This window comes from Scyliorhinus torazame, chromosome 16, assembly GCF_047496885.1.
Source record: "Scyliorhinus torazame isolate Kashiwa2021f chromosome 16, sScyTor2.1, whole genome shotgun sequence".
NCBI classification, from domain to species: domain Eukaryota; kingdom Metazoa; phylum Chordata; class Chondrichthyes; order Carcharhiniformes; family Scyliorhinidae; genus Scyliorhinus; species Scyliorhinus torazame.
Genome location: NC_092722.1, coordinates 138,175,348 through 138,202,861, shown reverse-complemented (window position 1 = coordinate 138,202,861; position 27,514 = coordinate 138,175,348). Strand labels below are relative to the sequence as shown.

General features: G+C 46.3%; 1 protein-coding gene across 5 annotated transcripts in view; it reads left to right on the top strand.

Annotated features, from left to right (window-relative positions):
* The window catches only part of inpp5a (inositol polyphosphate-5-phosphatase A), a 752,293-nt gene that overhangs the window by 569,841 nt on the left and 154,938 nt on the right, over positions 1 to 27,514 (top strand). For all 5 annotated transcript variants that reach the window (XM_072479145.1, XM_072479144.1, XM_072479142.1 and 2 more), the window contains one exon: positions 25,982 to 26,066. In XM_072479145.1, coding sequence (XP_072335246.1) covers positions 25,982 to 26,066 — 85 coding nt within the window. The remainder of the gene's footprint in view (positions 1 to 25,981; positions 26,067 to 27,514) is intronic.

Sequence of the window (27,514 nt, the reverse complement as noted above, 5' to 3'; positions counted from 1 at the left end):
CAGCAGATCTTTAAAAATGGCTGATGGGACCCGATTCCAGGATTCCTGTCCCCATTCCCGTACAACCAGTTTTCATCAGCATGGGTGAGGGCATCCAGCCTGAACTGTGCATTCATGACCTTGTTGGTTCCATTGCAGGAGTAGGCATCTCCCAGCCCCCTGCAATTTTCATAGTTGGGCCAGCTTCTCAAGGACCTGTGGTGCTTGGCTTCTCAAGATGTCATGACCCATAGTCTGGATGAAGGAAACCTTTTGAAAGATAATTTGAAATGTTCTTATATGCTTCACCTTATTGTCGCCCTTCATTGTGCATGGTTGGTGAGAGCCCAAAGTTCCGTAAGTTAGATGAAACGTCTGCACAGAAGGAAAAACATTGTTTGATGGGCAGCCTATTCTTCATATCTATTTTTTGAATGGCTCAATGCTTACCTACACAAGATAAACAGTTGTCAAGTGTTATGGTTTATGCTATTGTTAATTGTGGTGTCTCGAGACATACACTGCAGTGTATTGATGTATAGATAACAAGCTTAGATAACTATAGAACACTAGGCAACTGGTCTTTACACTTCAGCTCCCTAGTTCACACTGCCCAGGATCCTCCTCCCAGGGCTCCGATTTGCACGATCATGTGTGATTGGCCCCAAGCCGAGCAAATGGTATGTGGAGCCCACCCTTTATAGGGCCATGCTACCCCTCCCCGCACTTTGTTGGGATTCTCCGACCCCCCCGCCAGGCCGGGGAATCGGCAGGGGGCGACATGAATCCCGCCCCGACGCCGGCTGCCGGATTCTCCGGCGCCGGTTTTTCGGCAGAGGCGGGAATCGCGTTGCGCCGGTCGGGGGCCATTGGCAGCCGCCCCCCCCCTCGGCAATTCTCCGCCCCGCGATGGGCCAAGTGGCCGCCCATTTTCGGCTGGTCCCACCGGCGTAAATTACACCAGGTCCGTACTGGCGGGACCTGGCTCTGCGGGCGGCCTGCGGAGTCCTCGGGGCTCACCGATCCGCGGGTAGGCCTGTGCCGTGACGGCACGCTCTCCCTCTGCTTTGGCCGGCGCAGAGAAGAACCCCCCTGCGCATGCGCTGGGATGACGCCAGTACACGCTGGCGCTCATGCGTATGCGGCAACTCGCGGGGATGTGCCCTGCAGACATTGGCAGGGTGTCTAGGGAGTTTAGGGCTAGGATAATCTCCTGGGGTACCGGTGGTGGTGGAAACTTTTGGGTAGGGGCATGTAAGTTAGCAATTTGCGTCCCAGGCCGGTGTTGAAAAGTATAGTTGGAAGCCTCCAACAACAGTGCCCAACGCCGCATCCTCATCCAGGCTATGGGCAGTATGGGCTTATCTGGGTTTGTGATCAGTCACTACGTCAAGCTGTCAAACGTACATGTACTGGTGGAATTTCTTCACACCGGATATAACCACTAAGCCTTCCTTCTCAACCTGGGCATGATTTCGCTCTGAATCAGAAAGGGTCCTTAAGGCGATAAGGCATTCTGAAGCATCTACCATTTTATGCCCCTAAACCAGAAGAGGACTTATCAAATGTCAGCGTAATTGGTTACCCCGGATCAAAATGCACCAAGGGGTTTGATAACTGTCAGGCTTGCTTCACAACTTGGAAGGTTTCCTTTTCAGGCTCCCTCCATTGTCATCGCTGATTCTGCCTCAATAGTGGTGTAATGGTACCAATGTTGTGGCTAGATTCTAAATAAACCTTCCATAGTAATTGACCATACCAAGAAGGACTTCATTCACTGACATTTTTGGGTGCAGGGATGTCTCATATGGCCTTGACTTTTTCTTCCAATGGGTACATCCCTATCGCATCAATGCAAAATACTAGATACGCCATCTCTGAGGCCTGAAAAGTACTTTTGGCGCTTTTTAATCGGACCCCAGCTTCACAAAATCTTTTAATACTTCTGCCAAGCTGGCCATGTGTTCTTCTGGTGTAGTGCCGGTGACTAGCACATCATCAAGCTAAGCCATCACCTTGGGAATTCCCTGGAGGGGATTTTCTATTCTGCGCTGGAATGAAGCAATGCCGAACAGCAGTCTGGTATATTGGAAGAGGTTTTTGTAGCTATTGATTTTAGCAAACCGCTGAGACTCCCCTTCCAACTTTAGTTGTAGGTAGGAATGACTGAGGTCCAATTTTGAGTAGGTGAGGCCCCCTGTCAGCTTAGCGTAGAGGTCTTCAGTTCGGGAAATCGGATACTGATCGACCTGGGCAGCTTGATTTGTGGTTAGCTTATAGTCCCCACAAATCCTTATCAACTGATCAGGTTTAAAGACAGGGACTATTGACGCCGCGCACTCTGAAAGCTGAACTGGTTTGATTATACCCAGCTCTTCCAATCTCCTTATCTCTGCTTCAATCTTCTGATGCAATGACTATAGTGCTGGTCTAGCTCTGAAGAACCTGTGTGTCGAATCCGGATTGACATACCTGTCTTTTTGCCCTTAATTCGGCCCAATTCTTTATGGAAGGCATCTTCATACCTCCTTAAGGCATCTGGGAGGACGCCGTCAGATATTTTGAGGATTTCTAGCCAGTTAAGCCTAATCTTCTGTAACCAGTCTCTTCTTAACAGACTGGGTCTGTGTCCTTCCGTGGCAACCAAAGGCAGATTGGCCGCCTGACCTCCACAGATCACTGGGATCCTGGTTGTTCTAAGGGTATTCAAAATATCCCTGGTGTATGTGGAAAGCTTAGCTGTAGCAAGCTTGAAGACTGTGTTCCTGCACACAGATATTGGGAAGTCTCCTCACCCACGGCAGTCATCACAGCCCTGGTGTCGACTTCCATTTTAAGAGGTCTACTTTTTACCCTTCTGAGCCATCTTATTCAGTTGAACTGCATTCAACTGATGTATTGCATTCCCTTATTCAGAGTTCATCTCCATTTTCTACAGTGGCGCCATGGACTGCTGCTGCTGCTATTTTTTACAGTGGTGTACTTTGCTTCGCTCGGCAACATGCTTGAATGCTCCCCCTTCAGCTGTAAAGGAAGCACACAAACTCTCGATCATGGCAGGCCTCCTGGATATGGTCCCACCGGCAGCCACCTTGGATATGGTTTAACGCCCCAATTCCTTCTCACCCTGGCCCTTTTCCGAAGACCATGTATGGCTCTGAGTTGTACCTGTTAAACCTGCCGCAGACCTCGTGGCCGTATCGCCGCACACTCGTTTACCATCCACTTCAGTCACTCTTTGAAGCTCAGTGGTGTCTTTTTTGGCACATTCACCACCTGAGCTAGCTCAGTCACTTTTCCCAATGTAATTATGGTCTTCACCAGAAGCCTGCTCTGGATATTCAGGTTATGGATCCCATAAACCAGCCAGTCGCGCAACATGTTGCTAAGTGCAGTCCCAAACTCAGCGCTCAGCAAACTGGAGAAGCCTGGCTATGAAGGCTGAGACAGACTCTTCAGGGTCCCTCACTGCAGAGTTGAACTTACAATTCTGAAGGATAATCGAGAGCCTTGAATTGCAATATTTTTTCACCAATTTCACTGTCTGGTCCAAGGTCTTCGGGTTGGGTGCCTCTGGAGATGTAATGTTGCTCATTAAATTAAACATTGGGGGCCCACAAACTGTCAGAAGTATCGCCTACTGCTTGTACTCGCCTGTGATCTTGTTTGTGGTAAAGAAGAAACTGAGCCATTCGATGTACAGATTCCATGATTCATGCCCTTGGCCAAATGGGTTTAGGTTCCCAATGATCGGCATTTCAACTCATGCTTTAAATGATTCCAACTCCTGCTGGAGCAGCTTCTCTGTTTTCTCAACTGTTCCTTCCTTCCCCCCCCCTCGATTCACGATTACTGTCAGCTGCGATCAAAAACTATTACCTCGTCGCCAATTTAGTGGCTCGAGACATACACTGGAAACGTCCAGTGGTAAACAAAAGGGCTTATTGATGAAAGGCCAAGGCAGTTATATAACAGGCACAGAACACTATACAACAGGCGCAGGATTCTCCGACCCCCCACCAGATTGGAGAATCGCCGGGGAGCGGCGTGAATCTCGCCCCGCCGCTCCAATGCCGGCTGCCAAATTTTCCGGCGCTGGTTTTCAGGTGGGGGTGGGGGCGGGGTTCACGCACCGCCAATCGGGGACCATTGGCAGCGGTCCCCCCGGCAATTCTCCGGGCCCCGATGGGCTGAGCGGCCGCCCGTTTCCGGCCAGTCCCGTCGGCGTGAAATGGATATGGTCCATCATGGCGGGACCTGGCTTGTAGGCCGTCTACCGAAGTCCTCGGGGGTGTGTGGGAGGATCCGGCCCCGGGGGGGGGGGGGGGGACCCCCACGGTGGCCTGGCCCGCGATCGGGGCCCAATGATCTGTGGGCAGGCCTGTGCTGTGGGGGCACTATTTCCCTTTGCGCTGGCCTCTGTAGGGCTCCGCCATGGCCGGCGCGGAGCAGAAACCCCCTGCGCATGCGCAAGAACACACCGGCGGTTCTGTACATGCGCAGGACCACGGCGGCGAAGGTCCGACACCAACCCCTCCGGCGCCGGCCTAGACCCTGGAAGTGCGGAGGATTCCAAAACTTCCGGGTGGCCCGACGCCAGAGTGGTTCGCGCCGTTCTTGGCGCCGTCGTCGGGCCATCCCGCCGATTGCGGGAGAATCCTGCCCCAGGTCCTTACTCTTCAGCTTACTGGTCCACACTGCCCAGGGTCCTCCTCCTAGGGCCCAGCGCAAACTCCCGTTGGCCGGGGTCTGTGCACTCCCACGCGATTAGCCCCGAAATGACCACATAGTCCGTGGAGTCCGCCCCATTAAAGGGGCCGCACTACCATAATAATTTAAAGGTCTGGTTGATTGATTTTTTTAGCGCGTATATTGTGATCCCCGACCAGACTCCAACAGTGACTAGGATACTGGACTGAAAGTCTAATATTTTAGTTTATTTTGTAAGATGTGCAGAAAGAATACTTTGCTCCAGAAATTATTGCACAAAAAAGTAGGGATTTGGTATTTTAAAAGCAAAACTTTATTATTAACTGTGACAACTGGAAGACTTTAGGAATGTTTGGGCAATGCAAGGGTCAAAAGCCTAGGGTTAGAGTGTGTTTGACTGCAATGTTCATGTTTTTAAAAAAAGGGCCTGCGTATTTTTAGCAACTAGAAGGTGAAACTGGAGGAGGGATGTGTTTTTCAGTCTAGGCTAATGGACTGTGGTTTGACTGGGAATGTCCCTGGAGAGTTCATGTGCTTTGCAGCCTGCAGAGATAATTGTTTTTTTTTAGCTTGGGGAGATGTGGTTATTGCTGGGTGGAGCCAAGGACAGCAGAGAGACATTTTTACAAGCTGTGGAGAGAGGCAATTTTGAAGAAAGCTGTGTAGAGAGGCAGAGTTTGGGAGAAAGGCTTTTGGAAGTGCAGTTCGATCTGGTCACCCTTGATTTTGTAAGAACACAAGTAAAGGCAGTTTTCTTTCCCAATAGGAGTGTTCAAGAAAAATAGCAATAATATTTTAAAAGCAGAGCAGTCTTGTCTGAAGGCAAGGGAGATGTTGAAGCAGCAATTTGGAGATATTCAGCCAGAGCCTGAAGGGTTCTACCCAGAGCCAGAATCTGTTCTGCACCGAAAGATTTACTCTATGCCCTGCTGATTATTAAGCTGGATTGAGAGCTGAATGTTAATGGGAAATTGAATAGTAGTGTTAAGGGGCAATTGTAAGCTGTTCTTTTTCAAGTATGAGGTTAAAAAGTCGAACAGTGTAATAATAAAAATTTTGTTTTTTAGAAATAGGCACTCACTCCTGGAGCAAATTATTCTTTCCGCACAGTCTCAGAATAAATTAAAATATTGGGGTTTTGGTTCAGCATCTTAGCCACTGTTGGGGTCTGGTCCGGAATTGTAATATAAAGCAGTATTAAAATCTTCAATCTCACACCAAAAAATAGCTTACAATTGCCCCTTAAACAATACTACTAAATACAGTAGAATACCCTTAATTATCTCTATTCCCAGTTAAACAACAAGAAAAGAAAAACATAAAGTTCTCAATCCATCCTACATCCTTCATCCCAATGCCACAGAGTAATACTTGCTTTCTAAAACAGATCTGGCTGCTGTTAGAACCCTGAAGACTGGCTAGATGTCTTCAAAAAGCTGTTTCAGATTCCCCCTTGTCCTCAACCAGGTCTGCACTGCTTTAAATACTATTAACCCTTTGTATCTGTCTTACTTTGAAAGCAAAATAACTTACTCTGGGACTCAGTGTTTGCTCAGACCTCCAGCCCAAAGCTTTTTCACAATATCTGAATACCTTAGCTCCACCCAGCAATTACATCATCTCCTCAAACTGAAACCTATTAACTCCCCCAGTTGAAAACACATTAACTCCCCAGGAACTCACCCTGGTCAAACAACAGTGCATTAGCCCAGGCATTTACGATGGTCAATTTCACCTCTAAAAGCTTTCTGGTCTTGCAAAAAAGACTATTTTAAAAACATGACTACTGTAGTCAAACACACTCGTGCCCAGGCTTGTACCCAGCGAATTGCTAAATGTTCAAAATCGAATATATCTGAAATCCTGCATTCGTTACAGATTATAGTCACTCGTTTTATTTTGAAGAATGTTATGAATGATTGTTTTTTAAAAGTGTTTCCATACATGCCATTATTACAATAGAGTTAATTGGTTCTGTACAGAATGTGTATGCGGTGAATGGGCATGGAAATGGATGGGTCGATATGGAATGTATGAGGGGCCATTGGAAGTGGGTCGAGGCTTAGATCAGCATGAGTTGGCATGGGTGGCATATGGGGAGCATGTGGGGTTTGAGAGAATGAGGAGTGGGAATTAGAAGACTAATATTGAACAAAACAACTGGAGAAAACTCCTGGAGAACTGAGAGGGGCCTGTTAACCATCCCACCTTGGCACTTGGCAGCCCCTTTGGCCATCTGCAATGCCATCTGGGGGCAGTGGGCCCAGCTCCAGCACACAAAGTTCCCTCCCACCCCCGGACAAAACACTGGCCTTTCAATACACTCTTTCCTGAGGTTGGTGCACTGAGGTGGGAATTTTAAAAACTCCTACTATGCACTTGAAAATCCCATCATTTGATTCCCTTCTCCTGATCCTTTCATTGGAGATTTCTATGAGCCCTGTCATCCTAAATTTGACTTAAGCCTTTCTCCCATCCTTTCATGTTCAGTTACAATTTGTCACTTTGAGTGGCTGCAAGTTGGACCCTGCTCCATTAACAGGATTGGATATTTTACCTCCGTTTTCTCTCATTGAGCTTTTGGGAGTTTGGGTTCAACTTCATAATCTTCCTATGCCTGTGGTGGATTTTTCAGCATCTGGGCGCATCAATTCTTTGCCCTCTTTGTGGCAGTTTTTATGCCATTGGCATCGTATCCCAGCCCCAGACGAATCATTTGTTTCCTTGTGGCTAGTCCCACCACTATCACTCAATGGCCCATACTTACAACACGCCCACTGTATATGATTCAGGGTTTGATGGTACCTCATAGTTACACTGCACAAGAGAAACCTAAAATTGAAGTGACCACGGGAAAGCCCAGACTTTGGTCAGCTCTGAGCTTTGATTGCACATTGTAACAACAGTTCAGCTTGGATCTTATTCAATAAGGCACTTACACATGATAGTCAAAGGAAATAAAGGTCATGCATAATAGACAGCGCATTTGATATCTGTTTCACAACTTCATCCAAAATAAAAATGAACTCCCCTCAATTTACAATAAAATCACAAGCTGGGCCTTCTTCATGTAAACTAATGGCATTCACTGAACCCAGACATCTTCCTTTCAAGGGTTTGAGTCAGTCTAGCATTATCTGTAGGTTATGAGATAATGTTTAAGCCATAAGGTTTAAAATATGTGAAGTGACTCAAGCTTTCTCCGTATTAAAAACTTACGAACCAAACAATACAAATGCAATCAATAAAAACTTGTAAAACAAAGATCATATTTTGAAACTTGCTCTAACTGTCTTGATCGTTCTGCATCCACCCTGCCATAAATATTTCTAAAAATAAAGTTGCAGGAAGAAAGACTCTTTTGTTTGTGGGAAACACCATGAGAGTCAGCTGCTCGATAATATTGTACACTTGTATTTCTAAATCCATTTGGCTTTACAATTATGGAAAAGTAGCCTTCCTCCTTTTTTATCCAGGTGACTAGATTGTTCTTGAATAGGGGAATTAACCGTTATAGGGTTTGAATGTGAGACAGTGTCTATATAATTCATGTATTGCTGAAAAAAGAGACAAGCTGAAGCAATTCATCTTGCACTCATCATGACTCTTCGCAAGAATACCAATATAAGGGGAAAACAACAATTTATACTGTCTGAGGTAAAAGGGCTCTTTGGTTAGTAAGTAGACTCTAATCGGTAGAGGCATTGCCATGGCGAGTGACCACTAGATGACTGACAATTAACTGCCGAACATTGTTTTAAATTCAAACCAGGTAGTTTGACTCCGAGTTGGCAAGTCACCTGGCGGTCATTCTCCATGGCAACGCCTCTATCAATCAGCTTTCTTCTCATACAGTATAAGTTGTTGTTTTCCCCCTATACTGGTATTCTTGTAAAGTGCCCTGATGAGTGCAAAATTAAAATCTTTAATACATTTTTTTTTAGCAATGCTCAAGTTGCATAGCATCAACTATAATTCATGTATATGGAAATAATCCTACATAGTTATTGAAAATGGGAATAAGCCTATATAGTTCCAATATATCACAAACATCAAGTCGCTGATGCATGAAATTATTATTGGAGCATTAATTGTATTGACGGTAATTTGATTCATTTCACCTTCACAATTCTCATTTTCCTCAGAATCAATAGAATCAATTGTTTTTTGCACTTCGGGAATTGTGCCAGTTTCTTCAAAAACTTTCATATGTTTTAACTGCTCCAAGTGGGATCTTGGACTGACTTAATAATCTAATGATTGCCTTGAGAAGTGTTCCTGCATTAAATTTGATGCAGTTCAGCTACTTTTAGGCTGTCAAATTACTCCCCCAGCCTTCCACATGCTCACCAAGTTAGCGTCTGATGATGTTTTGTAATTAGTGGTAAACAAATATGGAAATATTAATCATTTTATTTATTTACATTGATTATGCATTATTTTACATTTGTTTTGCTGTATTGCATGGTAATCTCCCATTAGAAAGGTGCTACAATATCAGAAGCAAAATGCTGTTCATCATTAGTTAATCCAACACTCTGGTCTCTGTTAACCTTTCACCTACATCAAATTGGCTGCACAACATACTGGGTGGGATCTTTTTTTTAATATAAACTTAGAGTACCCAATTCCTTTTTCAAATTAAGGCGCAATTTAGCATGGCCAATCTACCCATCCTGCACATCGTTGGGTTGTGGGGGTGAAACCCATGCAGACACGGGGAGAATGTACAAACTCCACACGGACAGTGACCCGGAGCTGGGATCGAACCTGGGACCTTGGCACCGTGAGGCTGCAGGGATAACCCACTGCGCCACCGTGCTGCCGGTGGGTGGGATCTTCTGGCCTTCCTGCTGTCGGGATCTTCTGCTGCCACCGAAGGTGAACTCCCTCCCCCCTCCTCCCTTGGTGGGTTCCCCTGCAGCGCGGCTGGCGAGTAAAGCAAATAGCCATTGACGTCGGTGGGCCCGACGATCCTGCCAGCATCCAATGGCAAGACACCTCCGCGCCGAGGGAACCCCCTCCTGCTGCGAGAATCCCCTCCCCCACAGGGGGCCAGAAAATCCCAACCACCATCTCCCAGTTAGAAACTGTTCAAACAAAACTATAAATGTTTGGCAATTATCTGAAACTGCTATTGATAGGGTGTGTTCTATATAGAGGGGGGCCGATTTGGCTCAGTTGGCTGGACAGCTGGTTCATAATGCAGAGCAGGGCGAACAGTGTGACTTCAATTCCTATACCGGCTGAGGGTATTCATGAAGGCATCGCATTCTCAACCTTGCCCCATGCCTGAGGTATGGTGGCCATGATGTGGAGATGCCGACGTTGGACTGGGGTGAGCACAGTAAGAAGTCCTACAACACCAGGTTAAAGCCCAACAGGTTTGTTTCGAATCACTAGCTTTCGGAGCAATGCTCCTTCGAAGTAAATACTGTATAATATTATGTAGGGTTAGATGATGTATGTTGGAAGGAGTGTCATATGGAGTATAAGCACTGGCACAGGTCTGTTGATCTGAATGGTAAGGTTCTGTGCTGTAATATTCTTTGTAACATATAAACTAAAGTCACCATAGTGCTAGATGACCATAAGCTTCCTGCCCCTTTGAGGGGGGAAGCTGAGTGATGGGGATTTAATCTGAGGGTCACCGCACCTTGAGCAAGGTTGAGAAGTTTATGAATTGATCCTGCACTGTTGGCCTCGCTCATCACCACAACCAGCCGTCCAACCAACTGAGCTAAACCTAACAATCAAACAAAAAACTGTTCTTGTTGAAATAAATTAAACATAAAGGGTTAGCAGCTAACATTAACATTAATAGCAGACAAGTTTTAATAGATTTATCTGACTTTTCTTTGGCACCTTCATGGATGTATTAACCTTTTAAATAGTAAACAGAAGAATTGCATATAAATGCTTTTATCACTAATCGTATTTTTGCGTTCATTCATGGGATCTGAGTGTCAGTAGCAAGGCTAACATTTATTGCCATTCCTAATTGCCCTTGAGAAAGTGGTGGTGTGCTGCTGCCTTGACCCGCTGCATTCCCTGAGTGTAGGCACACCCACACTGCTGTTAGGGCAGGATTTTTATTTTTTAATTTAGAGTATCCAATTCATTTTTCCAATTAAGGGGCAATCTAGCATGGGTAATCCACCTACCCTGCACATCTTTGGGTTGAGGGGGCGAAACCCACGCAAACACGGGAAGATTTGCACAGTGACCCAGAGCCGGATCGAACCTGGGACCTCGGCACCGTGAGCTGCTGTGCTAACCACTGTTGCCCGAGGTTCAAGATTTTAACCCAGTGACATTGCAGGAGTTTCCAAGTCAGGATGGTGTGTGGCTTGGAGGGGAACTTGCCCATGTGCCTGCCACCGTTGCCCTTCAAAGTGGTATAGGTCATGGGTTTGGATGCTGCTGTCAAAGAAGGCTTGGCAAATAGCGAAAGTGCATGTTATAGATGGTACATACTGCTCCCACTGCGCATCAATTGTGGAGGAAGTAAATGTTTAATGTGTGGACATGGTTTTGATCAAGTAGGCTTTGCCTTGGATGGTGTCGAGTTTCTTGAGTGTTGTTGGAACTGCACTCATCAAGGCAAGTGGAAAGTGTCGTGTTAAGTACACCGGTATAACACTGGCTGCAACTGGATGCAGCATAGATCAAAAAGATACTCCAGACCTTGAACTTAGTTCAATCAGGTTTATTGAACTAATAGCACAGTTAGCACAGTTCTCTGTGAGTTCGACTCTCTGCTAACTTAAGTGTGGCTACTTTGTCTGACTGAACCAAACTAGCTCTTAGCCACGTGGTGGAGGTGTGAGATTGTAACAACACCCTTAACTGACTCTCTAGATGTTCATCCATGGAAAAAGGCGGAGTGTGAGTGCCTTGTGTCTTTTATAGTCAGTTCCCACCCCTGAGTGTCCTGCCTGCTTATTGGTCATGTCCTGTTCTCTGTGTCCATTAGCTGCTTGTCTGTATATCATTATGTGTGTGTCTGCATATCATGACATCTCCCCATTTTTTTATGTTTGGATGACATATGTGAACGTATTTACAAGAATAGGCCAATATTAACATATATACATGCAGTGGATGTTAACATATGTACATGTGAAAACAGCTGTCTAATGCGAGAACACAGAACATAGCAAACAGAACAAATGTTCATAAGTCCAGTCCCTGGGGCTTGCGTCTGATCCTGGTCGACCGCCGGAGAGGTGGTGGTGGGGACGACAGCGCCTTGATGGGCGGGATTGAAGCCTGACTAGTGGCCTCGTGAGTCGAGGTATCAGGAGGTGGCAAAACAACAGAAGGAAATGGGGAAGAATGTGGTTGCGGGCAGGCAACTTTGCGCAGTGCCCGTCTGTTTCGTCGCATAATGGAACCATCAGCCAGACGCGCTACATATGAGCGGGGGGGCAGCCTGTCGAATAACGACAGCTGGAGCTGACCAGCCTCCAGCAGGGATCTTGACCCGAACAGTGTCTGACGGGGATAACACGGGCAAATCGGTGGCATGAGCATCATAGCCCTGTTTTTGCCGGTCTCGGAGTTGCTGCACCTTCTGCAGCACCGGGAGGTGATCCAGGTTGGGCACGTGTGTGGCTGGAAGTGTCGTTCGCAGGTCCCTGTTTATCAGCAGTTGAGCCGGCGACATGCCAGTGGACCGTGGGGTCGCCCTGTGTGCAAGCAGCGCAAGGTGAATGTCAGACGCAGATCCACGGCCTTGCAGATGAGCTGTTTCACTATGTGCACCTCTTTCTCAACTGTTCCGTTTGACTGCAGATAGTGTGGGCTGGAAGTGACATGTTTGAACTGATACGACTGGTCAAACAGAGACCATTTATAACTGCTGAAGCACGGGCTATTGTCACTCATGACAGTGAGTGGGATACCATGCCTGGAAAACGTCTCCTTACAGGCCTTGATCTTGTCTGTGTCGGGGCACACGCCCTGCTGAGAGATCTGGTCACCTAGGAACTTGAGTGTCGACATGCCAAAGCAACATTTGGCCTTGTTCAGCTTCAGGCCATTGGCATGGACACGGCGGAAAACCTGCTGGATATGGGAAACATGCTCCTCAGGGGTCGTGGACCATATGATGACGTCGTCCACATACACATACCCCTTCAATACCCTCCATCATCTGCTCCATGATGCGATGAAACATCTCCGATGCCGAGACGATGCCGAACGGCATACGGTTATAGCAGTACCTGCCAAATGTGTGCTGAAGGTGCATAGCCTTCTGCTGGACTCATCCAGCTGGATTTGCCAGAATCCCTGTGACGCATCTAACTTCGTGAAAAACCGTGCATGTGCCATGTCACTGTTGAGTTCCTCCCGCTTCGGGATGGGGTAGTGTTCACGCATTATATTCTGGTTGAGATCCTTGGGATCAATGCAGATGCACAGGTCTCCGGAGGGTTTTTTAACCACCATCATCGAGCTGACCCAGTCAGTCGGTTCGGTTACCCTGGAAATGATCCCCTGCTGCTGCAGCTCCTTGAGCTGTGCCTTCAGGCGAATATTCAGCGGAGCCGGGACCCGGCGTGGTGCATGAACCACTGGCTTGGCATCAGGTCGCAGTAGGATCTTGTACCGATATGGCAAAGTGCCCATCCCATCAAACGCATCTGGATACTGAGCGAGGATGTTGTTAATGCCAGCTTGAAGATCCACGTTGGAGGATGTCGTTGAATAAACCTGCTGCACCAGGTTTAGCTTTTTGCAGGCATGCGCGCCCATGTCCAGCTTGACAATTTCAAACCTTATCCGTGCATGGGTGCTCCGGTTGGAGTCGAGTAGATGGCAGGACCGTTATAGTCCAGCAGCTGGCAGGCTGCTGGAAGGACCTTGGGGAGCTTCTTGATGCGTTTGGAGTCTGCCCGTGAGAGGAGGTTGGCAGAAGCACCTGTGTCCAGCTTGAACTGGATGGAGCAGCGGTTGACCTGCATCACCGCACGCCATACGTCCTCCGAATCCACAGCGAGGATGGACTGAATGCGAGATGAGTTAGTTGTGGCATGTTCACGTGTGGTAATGATGCCCACTCGGTCGGCGGACTCCAGGCACTCGTCCTCTGGATCCGTTGTACTGCCAGGATCAGAATCCTGTAATCGGTGTTGCACATTCTGAACGTGCCGTCGTCGGAATTGGGAGTGCTGGCCTCTGACTGGTGGTGCAGACCTGCACAAGGCTGCATAGTGTCCAGGCTTCCCGCAGTTTAAACATCGCTTGCCTCTTGCAGGGCAGTGTCCCTTTAAGTGGGCGTTGACACAGTTCGGGCACATCATGACGTCGGCGTCGTGACACGGTGTACGTCATCGCACATGCGCAGTGCGGTCGGCAGACGTCTGCACCTGCGCAGTGTGGGTGTCGGCCGCTTCGTTATCCCGTTCGCATCGCGCATGCGTGGGGCTCCGGGAAAAGCGTGCGCGATGGCCCCTGTCTTCAATGCTGAGGCGTGGCATCCGCGAGATGGCCTGCACCCTCTCTGCCTCGTGGGAGACAAGTTTCTCATTTTCAGCCAATTTGTTTTGGGAATACCGATTTTTTGCGTGCTCATGCGCTGTACATGTTTCAATCGCGACTGGCAGGGTCATATGCTTGATTTTTTTAAGAGCTGCTCTCTCAGAGGATCCAAGTGAACTCCAAACACGATTTGGTCTCTGATCATGGAATCAGCAATATCACCAAAGTTGCAGGACAGCGCTAGCAGGCGGAGGTTAGTTAAGAAGGCACTGTAAGATTCACCTTTATCTTGAAGACATTGTTTGAATATGTAGCGCTCGAAGATTTCATTGGTGTCCACTTCACAGTGACTATCGAACTTGTCCAGGATGGTCTGAAACTTTGTCTTGCCTGGCCTCCGGTGAAGTTAAACAAGTTGAAGAGTTCGATGGCTTGATCACCCGCTGTTGAGAAGCTCGATCTTTCTTGCATCAGGCGCACCCTCGAGGTCTGAGGCTGCGATGTACAGCAGAAACGTTTGCTTGAATGTCCGTCAGTTAGCACGGAGATTGCGGAAGGTCCTGAGCTGGTGAGGAGCCTGAATCTTCTCCAAGGTGCCAGGATACATTTGCTGGTTGTCACGGAACGGACTGAGGTAAGCCACCTTAAAATAGTAGTCTCCTGGTATCATGTTGTGTTAGGTACACTGGTATAACACTGGCTGCAACTGGATGCAGCATAGATCAAAAAGATACTCCAGACCTTGAAGTTAGTTCAATCAGGTTTATTGAACTAATAGCACAGTTAGCACAGTTCTCTGTGAGTTCGACTCTCTGCTAACGTAAGTGTGGCTACTCTGTCTGGCTGAACCAGACTAGCTCTTAGCCACGTGGTGGAGGTGTTAGATTGTAACAACACCCTTGGACTGCCTTTCTAGATGTTCATCCATGGAAAGAGGCAGAGTGTGAGTGCCTTGCGTCTTTTATCGTCAGATCTCACCCCTGCCTGCTTATTGGTGATGTCCTGTTCTCTGTGTCCATTAGTTGCTTGTCTGTATGTCATTATGTGTGTCTCTGCATATCATGACAAAAAGTATTCCACTGCATTCCCCACGTGTGCCTTGTAGGTGGTGGACAGGCTTTGGCGAGTCAGGAGGTGAATTACTCGCCACAGAATTCCCAGCCTCTGACCTGCTCTTGTAGCCACAGTATTTAAATAGCAGATCCAGTTCAGTTTCTAGTCAATGGTAACCTCCAGGATATTGATGGTCGATGTTGATTTTGATATCAGAACACTTGAGCACCAAGCATCTATGATTGTGCTCTGCCAATGTAACAATGGCATAACAAAGTTTCCTCAGCATTTGACATCAATGCATCCAAATCCATGGGACAGTCACTGAACCAAGTGAGCACCCACTAGAGAAAATTGCTGGCAGGTTTGGCTGAAAGGGTAAAGCAAATCACCTATTTTGCAGTAATGTTGATTTTCTCACAGCAATTTTGCATTTCCTCGTTGCACTATTGTAGCATGAATTCATTTGATGTTCCTCAACAATTGGTAATGTCGCCAATGAAAGTAAACTTAGGGCGCGATTCACCCAAATAATTTCTTGGTGACATTTTGGGAGAATTTGGCAGGGTGTTTCCCGCTGGCTTTTAGGGTGAGATCCAGACTGGTATTCACCCACACTTAGGGCGTGATTTAACGCAAAAAAACAGTCCCGTTTTGGGCATGTTTAGCAGTGTGTTTCTCAGTGTCTGCAGTGTCGAGAAAGACCCTGCATTTAATGACACTTTGCGGAGGTTTCTTTGGGCCTCCGTGAAGAATGCCCTGCCGCGCCACACTTACATAATTTCCTGCACTGACGAGCACAGCTCGCGAGTGCACAAGAGTAAATGGCGCTCCGATCTTTTGATCCCCTCAGCCATCCCACCGTGGCCTCTAGACCGCCCCTCCGGCCCACCACCCACCCAACGTACCACTTATGGGGTCCTCGCCACCCTCAAGCCCCCTCCCCCTCAACCCACCTCTTATGGGCAAGGCACCCACCAGCTCAATCCCTGGTACAGGCACCCTGGTACCTGAGCATCTTGGCACTGTCAGCCTGGCACCCTGGCAGTGCTCCTGGCAACCTGGCTGTGCCACCTGGGTATCCTGGCAAATGCAACCGAGGTTGTTGGGGGGGTGGGGGTATCTCAGAGATTGACTGAAGTCCTACTCTGCGGGACATGGCCCTTAGTCAATATACCTCAGCTATTGGTGATGATGGGAAATATTCATCAGGCAAAACAATAACTCATCCTACTCAAAAATACCAGGATTGGAAAACATTCACTTAAAAATAAAAAATAATTTAGCTTGTCTTACCTTAGATTACAGCACTCATATGTTGTGTGAATTATAATGAATAACAGTAATATAGAAAAAAGCTAAATGGTTTGAATATGGCCGTTTCAATGCCAGGAGTCTTCAGACATCTAGCTTGGTTGTCATAAAATCCCACCACTTGAGATCATTGACAGAGTAGGAGCTACTTGTGTGACTGTATCTGTCATTCTCTGCTGTGTTCAGTAACCTTTCTGTGACCTTTATTGCTAGTTTGCATTGCTCCTGGTGACTCCTATTCTGGGTTCTGTGCTTGGGGAGGTCACAAAGACTTTTATTTCAAATGGAAAGTATGTAAATTTCCCTTTTGTTCAAACATTCCATGATGCAAGTGCTTTATAAAAATTAGTGACAGTTCTTACAAAAACCTCTCTTTTTGTTTTTAACAGCTTCATATTGCATTTGTAAAATCTCTAGTGGAAAGTCCCGGTTTGCCTAATATCATTGCAGAGTGAGAATATCTGGAAGAACAAACTCTTCTCATCAGTGATAAATTATGTGCTGACCCTCAGAACATCGCTTCTCAGGGAGCTAGAGGAATCGTCACCTCATTCAGTCTGCTTGACGGAGCTTATTTTTAAAATCTTTTGACTGATGTCAGCCGGGGATGAATTGGCCAGGAGAAGCATGTTTATAGACTGTGTGAAGAACTTTGTCTTTGTGTGGGAATGTTGGTGACACTGTTATGGTTTGCTTGAATGAATTGTGATGACGCAGCTAATAAGGCATCCTGCTGGGTGTCATGGCAGGCAGATTTCAGACCTCCCACCTAAACTCATTCAACTCCAGCCACTGTGGATAATTTTCTATTCCCAATTCTTCCTCCACAAAAAGCAAAGTCAACTTTCACAGGGAATGTGAGATAAGTACTTTAGGAAATAATCTTGTAAACAAAATGTTACCTTCTGACCTGCAGCTGATACCTTGACTTAGAACAATTGAATGATACAGGCTATCGTATTAGGCATGGCAATTAACTGAAAGGGGAACTGATCCTCCTCATAGAATGGCTACAAAATGTTATAGCAAATCAGGGGACTGCTGGCCTCTTTGTCGTTTTACCATTGCAATGTCTGACATGGCTATTTTTGTGCTTTTTGTCCTGTTTTTGACTTCTCAAAAGCTTATGGTATATGGGAGTATTGAATTAGAAGAAAAACATAAGGCTCTAAGCTCCCCCATTATCCCAGCAGCACCGCCTGACCTTTCAAAGACCACTCTGGAAGAATTATTTCAAAACGATGTGGAGTTTTTTTTTAGGAAGGCCAGGTCTGAACATCAAACTAGTTTATCTGTTGAACCAGAAAAGGCTCTCTCAAATTATTATCTTTCGGTAACATTTTATTTGCAGTTTTAGGACTCAAGTACCAGTTTTATTATTTTTCCTAATTTGTGGGTAACAATTTATGTTATGGAGAGGGGTGTATCAATGATAGTCAATGCACGCAGCATCAATTTTTTCCAATTGTGCTTGAGACAGACACCATGTAAAAATACATTGAAGCCAAATTATTGTTTTATGTACTTTTTAAAAAGTTTGTGCAGTTACATTTTAATCAATATCATACAGGAAAGAAAAACAGTCAAAATACAAAAGGTCACCTCACACTATATATATATATATATATAGGGCCAGCAATAGTGCAACAATAATGAGCTTAATAAGCTTACAGTCAAACGTCTCAAGCGGATTCGAGGCAGCGGACAAGATATCAAACTATCATATTCACTAAGAACAAGAGGTCTTATAGTGAGAGTTGGCGATTAAAATCATGCCAAGGATGGTGCTTTTATACTGGCATATGTTTAGTCTGGATTCCAGGAGGTTAGTGTCTGCGTGCTAGGGTTCCCAATGTTCACAACGCCAAATCTAACTATTTAACATGGTGGCAGAATGGATCATAGACCCAGTTTTCTGTGTCTAATATTTTGCCGCTGGGATAAAGAAACTGGACTTATCACTGAGGGTTTGGCAGCTGTCTCTGAAATCCAAATGAAACCAAATGTGGAGTAAAAGTCAGTGTGGGCCCACTATTACTGGGGCCAGGGCAGCAAACCTTGGACTTTACAGTTGAAAAAGGCTGTCATGACTTTCAGGTTAACAGAAGAAATTAGCATTTGAGTCAAACAAGAATCAACCACCCTTCTTAGAAACTAAAAATTTGCACAAACCGGCAAATAATAACATAACAAGGGGATGGCAGTATTTAGAAAGCCTGTATGTATCACACATGCATGCAGCTGTTTAGGTTGGGAAATGCATGGCTGTAAATAGTCTGTGGGTGGGATGTTTCAGTCCCACCACAGGATCGGATATTCCCACCTGAAGCCAATGGACCTTATATTGATCCGTCAGATCTTTTGTCCCTCCCATGGCGATTCCTGTGACAGAAACCACCCTGTGACTAACAATAAATATGAAGACAGGAAAGGGAGTCCACAAACTGGATTTTCACTCTCAGGTGTCGAGAGTGCGGAGTCAGGATGTTCCCCACCTCTCCAAAGCTGATCCAGGAGAAAGTGCCACGGAACTTTGGATTTTCGTTCTCTGGGGTTGGTGGGGGTGGTGGGGGGGGGGGGGGGATTTCTGGGAATTGTGACAGTCAGTAACTGTATAGAGACTGTCTGGGGCAGATGTAAGCTGGGCAGACATCCTCCCTCATTGCACTGGCACGTAACACACAATTTAAAAAAAAAACATAAAAGAACCCTCCAATCCTCATACCTCAACACCCACACACTCGCTATGCCCCATCCATGCCAACCTATGTCCCACCCACCTTCCGAGACACTTTATTCTCCCTGTACCAGCTCATTTCCCTCTACCCAACAACCATGGCCCTTTATTGCTCCATGCCAATTTAGCATCAACCCATGCTCCCCAACCACCACCCTTTGACCTTAAAAACCCTCCAGATCAATTAATTCGGTATGCACCATGGGCAAACCTCAGGATCCATGCTGAGATGAAATGAATATAATCCGAAGGCCAGGATTTTCATCTCTTACGAAAGGTAGTGGGAGTTGGGAAAATTCAGTTTCACGTGCCTCCTTATCACAAAGTGAGGTGTGATCTTCATTGGCAGGGTGCAGGCTGCAGTCAGGTCAGTTACCCAGGAAAGAATTCGGAGACAGCTACAGGGCCTGCAGGGTACCAAGGCAGGATGTTTAAAAGGCCCACCTCGGTACTAAGGACATCGAAGCAGTTATAATGACAAATGTAAGGCACTCCAACCCTCACTCCTTACCTTCCCTCCCACAGACATTCCCCATGTTCCATCCATGCCACCTCATGTCCCTCCACCAACCACCATAGCATATCCTGCTCCCCATATCAACCTATGGCAGTTCACCGATGAAGCCTCATTACGTATCCTTGTCTGAGAGTCCAGAAATCCATTTGACTGTTGAAACAGCTGGGCCCTAGCGAAAACATTCTTAATTGACAGTTATGGCACTCTGATCTCTTTGGCATTTGCACAGTATTTATCTTTCAACGGGTTTGTGCCATTTCAATGGGCCAATTGGCCTCCTTCTGGACAATAAGGATTCTACAATTACGAGATTTCAAATGCAGACAGTTTCTGCTATTGATATTTTAAAAAGCCCGAATGATTTATCAGGCTGCAAAAAAGGAATTTTAATTTTAGCAAGTGGAAAGTAACAAATTAATAATGTTTTATAAAGCTTTGTTAACATCCGTTTAATTCGTTTTTATGCAATCTGGGCTTCGCTGGCTACGCCAGCATTTGTTGCCCATCTCTAATTGCCTGTCAGAAGGTGGTGGTGAGCTGCCTCTTGAACCGCTGCAGTGCACGTGGTGTAGGTACACCTACTGTGCTATAGGTAATTTGGAACAGGCGCCGGAATATGGCGACTAGGGGCCTTTCACAGTAACTTTATTGCAGTGTTAATGTAAGCCTACTTGTGACAATAAAGATTATTTTCAAAATTATTAATTATTAGGGAGGAAGTTCCAGGATTTTGATCCACTGACAAGGAATGGTGATAAATTTCCAAGTCAGGATGATGAGTGGCTTGGAGGGGAACATCCAGGTGGTGGTGTCCCCATGTATTTGCTGCCCTTGTCCTTCAAGATGGAATGGTCATGGGTTTGGAAGGTGCTGCCTAAGGAGCCTTGGTGAGTTCTTGCAGCGCACCTTGTAGATGGTGTACACTGTTGCCATTGTGCGTCAGTGGTGGAGGGAGTGAATGTTTGTGGAAAGGGTGCCAATCAAGTGGGTTGCTTTGTCCTCGATGGTGTCGAGCTTCTTGAGGTTTTTGGAGCTGCACTCATCCAGGCAAAAGGGGAGTGTTCCATTACACTCCTGACATCTGCCTTGTAGATGGTGGACAGGCTTTGAGGAGTCAGGAGATGAGTTCCTCACCACCAAATTCCTCACCTCTGACCTACTCTTGTAGCCACAGTACTTATATGGCTAGTCCAGTTCTGGGGCGTCATTCTCCGACCCCCCCCAGCGGGTCGGAGAATGGCCGTTGGCCGCCGTGAACCCCGCCCCCGCTGGTTGCCGAAGTCTCCGGTACCGGAGATTGGGTGGGGGCGGGAATCGGGCCGCGCCGGTTGGCGGGCCCCCCCCGCTCAATTCTCCGGCCCGGATGGGCCGAAGTCCCGCCGAGAAATTGCCTGTCCCGCCGGCGTAAATTAAAGTAGGTATTTACCGGCGGGACAAGGCGGCGTGGGCGTGCTCCAGGGTCCTGGGGGGGGGGGGCGCGGGGCAATCTGACCCCGGGGGGTGCCCCCACAGTGGCCTGGTCCGCGATCGGGGCCCACCGATCCGCGGGTGGGCCTGTGCCGTGGGGGCACTCTTTCCCTTCCGCCTCCGCAACGGCCTCCACCATGGCGGAGGCGGAAGAGACTCCCTCCACTGCGCATGCGGGGGAAACTTTCAGCGGCCGCTGACGCTCCCGCTCATGCGCCGCCCCGATATGTCATTTCCGCGCCAGCTGGCGGGGCAACAAATGCCGTTTCCGCCAGCTGGCGGGACAGAAATCCCTCCGGTGCCGGCCTAGCCCCTCAATGTTGGGGCTCGGCCCCCAAAGATGCGGAGCATTCCGCACCTTTGGGGCGGCGCGATGCCCGTCTGATTGGCGCCGTTTTGGGCGCCAGTCGGTGGACATCGCGCCGTTGGGGGGGAATTTCGCCCCTGTTTCTGGTCAATGGTAAGCTCCAGCATGTTGATAGTGACGGTAATGCCATTGAATGTGAAGGGACGATGGTTTGATTCACTCTTATTGAAGATGGTCATTTCCAGGCACTTGTGTGGTGCATATGTTACTTGCCACTTGTCAGCTCAAACCTGAATATTGTCCAGGTCTTGCTGCATTTGCACGTGGACTGCTTCAGTATTTGAACGGTCGCGAATACTGGTGAACACTGTGCAGTCATCAGGGATCATCCCCACTTCTGACCTTATGTTGGAAGGAAAGTCATTGATGAAGCAGCTGAAGCTGGTTGGGTCTAGGACACTGCCTGAGGAACTGGTGTCCCAGGACAGTGATGACTGACCTCCAACAATCTTCCTTTGTGCGAGGTATCATGCCGATCAGTGGAGAGTTTTCCTCCTGATTCCCATTGACTCCAGTTTAGCTAGGGCTCTCTGATGCCATATTCGATCAAATGCTGCCTTGATGTCCAGGGCAGTTACTCTGACCTCACCTCTGAAGTTCAGCTCTTTTGTCCATGCTTGAACCAAGGCTGTAATGTGATCAGAAGATGAGTGACCCTGACGGAACCCAAACTGAGTGTCAGTGGGCAGATTATTGCCTATTGTCACAATAGGGTTCATTGGTTCTATCTTATACACTGTATAGTGGCTGAATAGGCATGGAAGGAGAGGGATGCAGTGTGAGGAGGCATGGGGTGGGTAAAGCACCATACCTTGCCAAAGCAAGTACGTGCAGACACGGGCAGTTAGGGGGTGGCACAGCCAGGCTTGGGCGCATAGGGGTGAGTCACTGGGCATAGGTTGGTATAGGGGGCATAAGGAGGACCATTTGAATTTACCTGTCAAACGGTTCCCTCATCCATACTGCGGTCCATGACGTCTCTGAGGTGCTGTGAACCACAAGTCTTTGAAAAGCTGGCCTGACTCCATGAAATTTGCTGAAGTCTAGGATATACCTATTCCCAAAATGGAGCCAGCCAGTTCAGAAGTGCAGGTTGTGGGCTCATGACCAGAACCAGTCTGAACATTGGAAACCCTGGGAATGGGGTTGGGGATCCTGGATTTGAGACCTGTCTACCATTATTAAAGGACTCTTAGCCCATTGAAAACACAGGCCTAAGAATCTCTTGCAGACTTTATTTTTAAAAAGTACACATACTGATCGAAAAACCCATTCACTATTTTTACTTTCCTTCAACTGCATAATTCCTTATTAAAATGTTTATTCAAGTGCTTAATCCCTTATGAAACCAAAAATTTGTTTCAAGCACTTAAACCTTTAAAAAAATAACATTTCATTCAAGTGCTTAATTCCTTTATAAAAACCAGCCTTGGTTTAGGGCTGGTTTAGCACACTGGGCTAAATCGCTGGCTTTTAAAGCAGATCAAGGCAGGCCAGCAGCACGGTTCAATTCCTGTACCAGCCTCACCGAACAGGCGCCGGAATGTGGCGACTAGGAGCTTTTCACAGTAACTTCATTTGAAGCCTACTTGTGACAATAAGCGATTTTCATTTTCATTTCATTTCATCCATAGTTCCACTTTAAAGTGCCCATAACTACTTCTAACCATCAATTAAATTGTGAAATGGCAAGCACCCCATTGTGATAATAGAAAGTTGTGAAATCAGCCATGTAGCACTAATCCTGTCATGGAAATCCTCAGGCTGATGTCAATAGACAGGTTTAAATATCAAGCAATGATTTTTTAACAGTCCACACAGCTTTTTCTTCAAATATTTAAAGCGCAGGAGTTTCAAATGTATTGACAGCCAGACAGTTGCTTTTGGCAGCTCTCTGGACAGTTCCAATGAGTTTGTACACTTTGTATGCACATTCATGTCTACTTTTAACAATCCTAAAAGCCAGATTGCCTCTCCCAAAGAGCACCTCACCTCACCTCTTCCAAATACACCTGACTTCCCCCAGTGGTATGCCAGGACCACATCGAAAACAATACCTTGCCACTCCAAAAGAGCACACCACCACTCCAGAGGACCACACAAAATTTTTATTTTTTATGAGACATGAGCATCACTGGCTGGACCAGTATGTATTGCCATTCTTAATTAGTCTTGAGATGGTGGTACTAAGGCTGCCTTCCCTAAAGAGCATTTATGACAATCGCCAATGGCTTCATTGTCATCATTAGACTTTCAATTCCAGGTTTTTATTAAATTCAAATTTCACCATCTGTGGTGATTGGACTTGAACCTGGGCCCCAGATCTTCCTAGTTTCTAGATTATTAGCCCAGTGACAATACCACTGCACTATATATCTTTGGATCCTCACTGTCTTCAGGGGATGTCCCGGAGGACTGGAGAATAGCCAATGTTGTCCCTCTGTTTAAGAAAGGTAGCAAGGATAATCCAGGGAACTACAGGCCGGTGAGCCTTACTTCAGTGGTAGGGAAATTACTGTAGAGAATTCTTCGAGACAGGATCTACTCCCATTTGGAAGCAAATGGACGTATTAGTGAGAGGCAGCATGGTTTTATGAAGGGGAGGTCGTGTCTCACTAACTTGATAGAGTCTTTCGAGGAGGTCACTAAGATGATTGATGCAGGTAGGGCAGTGGATGTTGTCTATATGGACTTCAGTAAGGCCTTTGACAAGGTCCCTCATGGTAGACTAGTACAAAAGGTGAAGTCACACGGGATCAGGGGTGAGCTGGCAAGGTGGATACAGAACTGGCTAGGTCATAGAAGGCAGAGAGTAGCAATGGAAGGATGCTTTTCTAATTGGAGGGCTGTGACCAGTGGTGTTCCACAGGGATCAGTGCTGGGACCTTTGCTCTTTGTAGTATATATAAATGATTTGGAGGAAAATGTAACTGGTCTGATTAGTAAGTTTGCAGACGACACAAAGGTTGGTGGAATTGCGGATAGCGATGAGGACTGTCAGAGGATACAGCAGGATTTAGATTGTTTGGAGACTTGGGCGGAGAGATGGCAGATGGAGTTTAATCCGGACAAATGTGAGGTAATGCATTTTGGAAGGTCTAATGCAGGTAGGGAATATACAGTGAATGGTAGAACCCTCAAGAGTATTGAAAGTCAAAGAGATCTAGGAGTACAGGTCCACAGGTAATTGAAAGTGGCAACACAGGTGGAGAAGGTAGTCAAGAAGGCATACGGCATGCTTGCCTTCATTGGCCGGGGCATTGAGTATAAGAATTGGCAAGTCATGTTGCAGCTGTATAGAACCTTAGTTAGGCCACACTTGGAGTATAGTGTTCAATTCTGGTCGCCACACTACCAGAAGGATGTGGAGGCTTTAGAGAGGGTGCAGAAGAGATTTACCAGAATGTTGCCTGGTATGGAGGGCATTAGCTATGAGGAGCGGTTGAATAAACTCGGTTTGTTCTCACTGGAACGAAGTAGGTGGAGGGGAGACCTGATAGAGGTCTACAAAATTATGAGGGGCATAGACAGAGTGGATAGTCAGAGGCTTTTCCCCAGGGTAGAGAGGTCAATTACTAGGGGGCATAGGTTTAAGGTGAGAGGGGCAAGGTTTAGAGTAGATGTACGAGGCAAGTTTTTTACGCAGAGGGTAGTGGGTGCCTGGAACTCGCTACCGGAGGAGGTGGTGGAAGCAGGGACGATAGTGACATTTAAGGGGCATCTTGACAAATACATGAATAGGATGGGAATAGAGGGATACGGACCCAGGAAGTGTAGAAGATTGTAGTTTAGTCGGGCAGCATGGTCGGCACGGGCTTGGAGGGCCGAAGGGCCTGTTCCTGCGCTGTACATTTCTTTGTTCTTTGATCTTTGTTCATATCTCAGTTTTAAATATGGTAACGAAAAGAATGAATACAAGAGGAGAACTAAAATAAAGGGCACTCAGAATAATAAAGTTCCAGTATTCAATCACCCAAGCACTTGGTAAAACTGCAGAATGTCATGTAAAAAAATGTATTTTGCGTTATTTGCTTTAAATCAATGGTTCTAATAACACGCGTATCATCTGTCAAGGCACCCAACTGTTAGAAAACATTGTACCACCCAAATTCCTCTGAGCAATATCATGAGAATCTGTCAATTTATAATGTAACTTTTTATATTTAGTATAATTTTATCCAAAATGGTCCAATTTCCAAAGGTAAATTTACCGATCTCATGCTTCTGGCAGGGAGTCACTAGAGACTTACTTTTGTTTCCGTGGCTTGGCACTGTTCTTTTATTTGAAATGAATACAACTGAGCTGAAAGTGCATGGAAAATATGAATAAATTTCTCATCCTTTACTCTAGGATTACAGACCAACGATATGAGAAGGTGCCACACTTCCTGTTTGGTGACTTCAACTTCAGATTGGATTCAAAAGGTGTGATAGAGGTAGGTGTTACCGGGTAAAAAATGAACCAGCTCCAGTTCTGCCACCATTAAAGTTTTCCACTTTCTAGTTTAACAGCATAGTCAAGAATTGGATTGAGTTTTCAAAGAGGGAAAGATTCTTGGTAAAGTTGAAGGTAGAATGTCAGGGCCAAAAAGTATTGTATAAAAATTCTTGAGGAAAAGAGAGTTGGATGTAGCACTCCACACCAGCGTATTTATAGCCAAATTAGCCACAATATGCAGATCTCATGGAACTAAATGATATATCCACATTGTCATAGTCCCCTTTGAGGGGGAGAGGTGACTGGTGGTGATTTAACCTGAGGATCACCACAGGTTAAGATCACGCAAGGTTGAGAAGGCGGGTCAGGCCTTCTTGAATAATTTCAGCCAGTAGGGGAATTGAACCCACATTCCTGGCCTCACTCTGCTTCACAAACCAGCTGTCCAGCCAACTGACTAAAGCAGGCCACCATAAATATAGCATATTTAAGTAGAATAAGTTAGAAACAGAGAAACAGGTTTCATACTTTTTCTAATTGTAACAAATCGTGAACCAGCAGGTTTTCTAATTCCAGACCCATTTTGTTCTGGTTGGTAGATTGTGGAGTAATGTCACTGGTTGAGTTGTAACACTGGTTAGCCCAGTGATAAGAGTGTAGTGGGATTAGAACATTTACAACTAATCTGGATGAAAGGGAAGATAAATCAAAGAAGAATAATTAGGATTAAATAAAGGAGGAATTAGGGGCAGCACGGTGGCGCAGTGGGTTAGCCCTGATGCCTCACGACGCCGAGTTCCCAGGTTCGATCCTGGCTCTGGGTCACTGTCCGTATGGAGTTTGCGCATTTTCCCCGCACTTGTGTGGGTTTCGCCCCCACAACCCAAAGATGTGCAAGGTAGGTGGATTGGCCACACTAAATTGCCTCTTAATTGGAAAAAATGAATTGGGTGCTCTAAATTTATTTGAAAAAAGGAGAAATTAAGGACAAAATAATTAACAGAAAATGTGAAAAAGCACAAATATTGAGAAATGTTGTGGAAGAAAAAGGCAAGTATAAATTCGTGGAAGTATTTATATACAGTTAAATAACTGATTAGCTTGATAGAATGAACATTTCTAGCATTCATATCAAATTTTTGAAATTGTTTCAGTAACTTTCCTTCCACGTTTCCAAATGTTCACGAAAGCCATCTTATCAATTTGTTCACTCATTTCTTTTATATGGATGAGGAGTGGATTTTATTCAGTGCAGGTGGTTTCACCAATTGTCTGAAATGCTGGGTGTTAAGAACGCATGAGGACTGGGCCGCATTATTTAAATGTTAGCAGAGTGCTGCAATACAAATCAAAATCTGTCCTCATAGAACTAAAAGGGCAGTACGGTGGCGCAGTGAGTAGCACTGCTGCCTCACGGCGCCGAGGTCCCAGGTTCAATCCAGGATC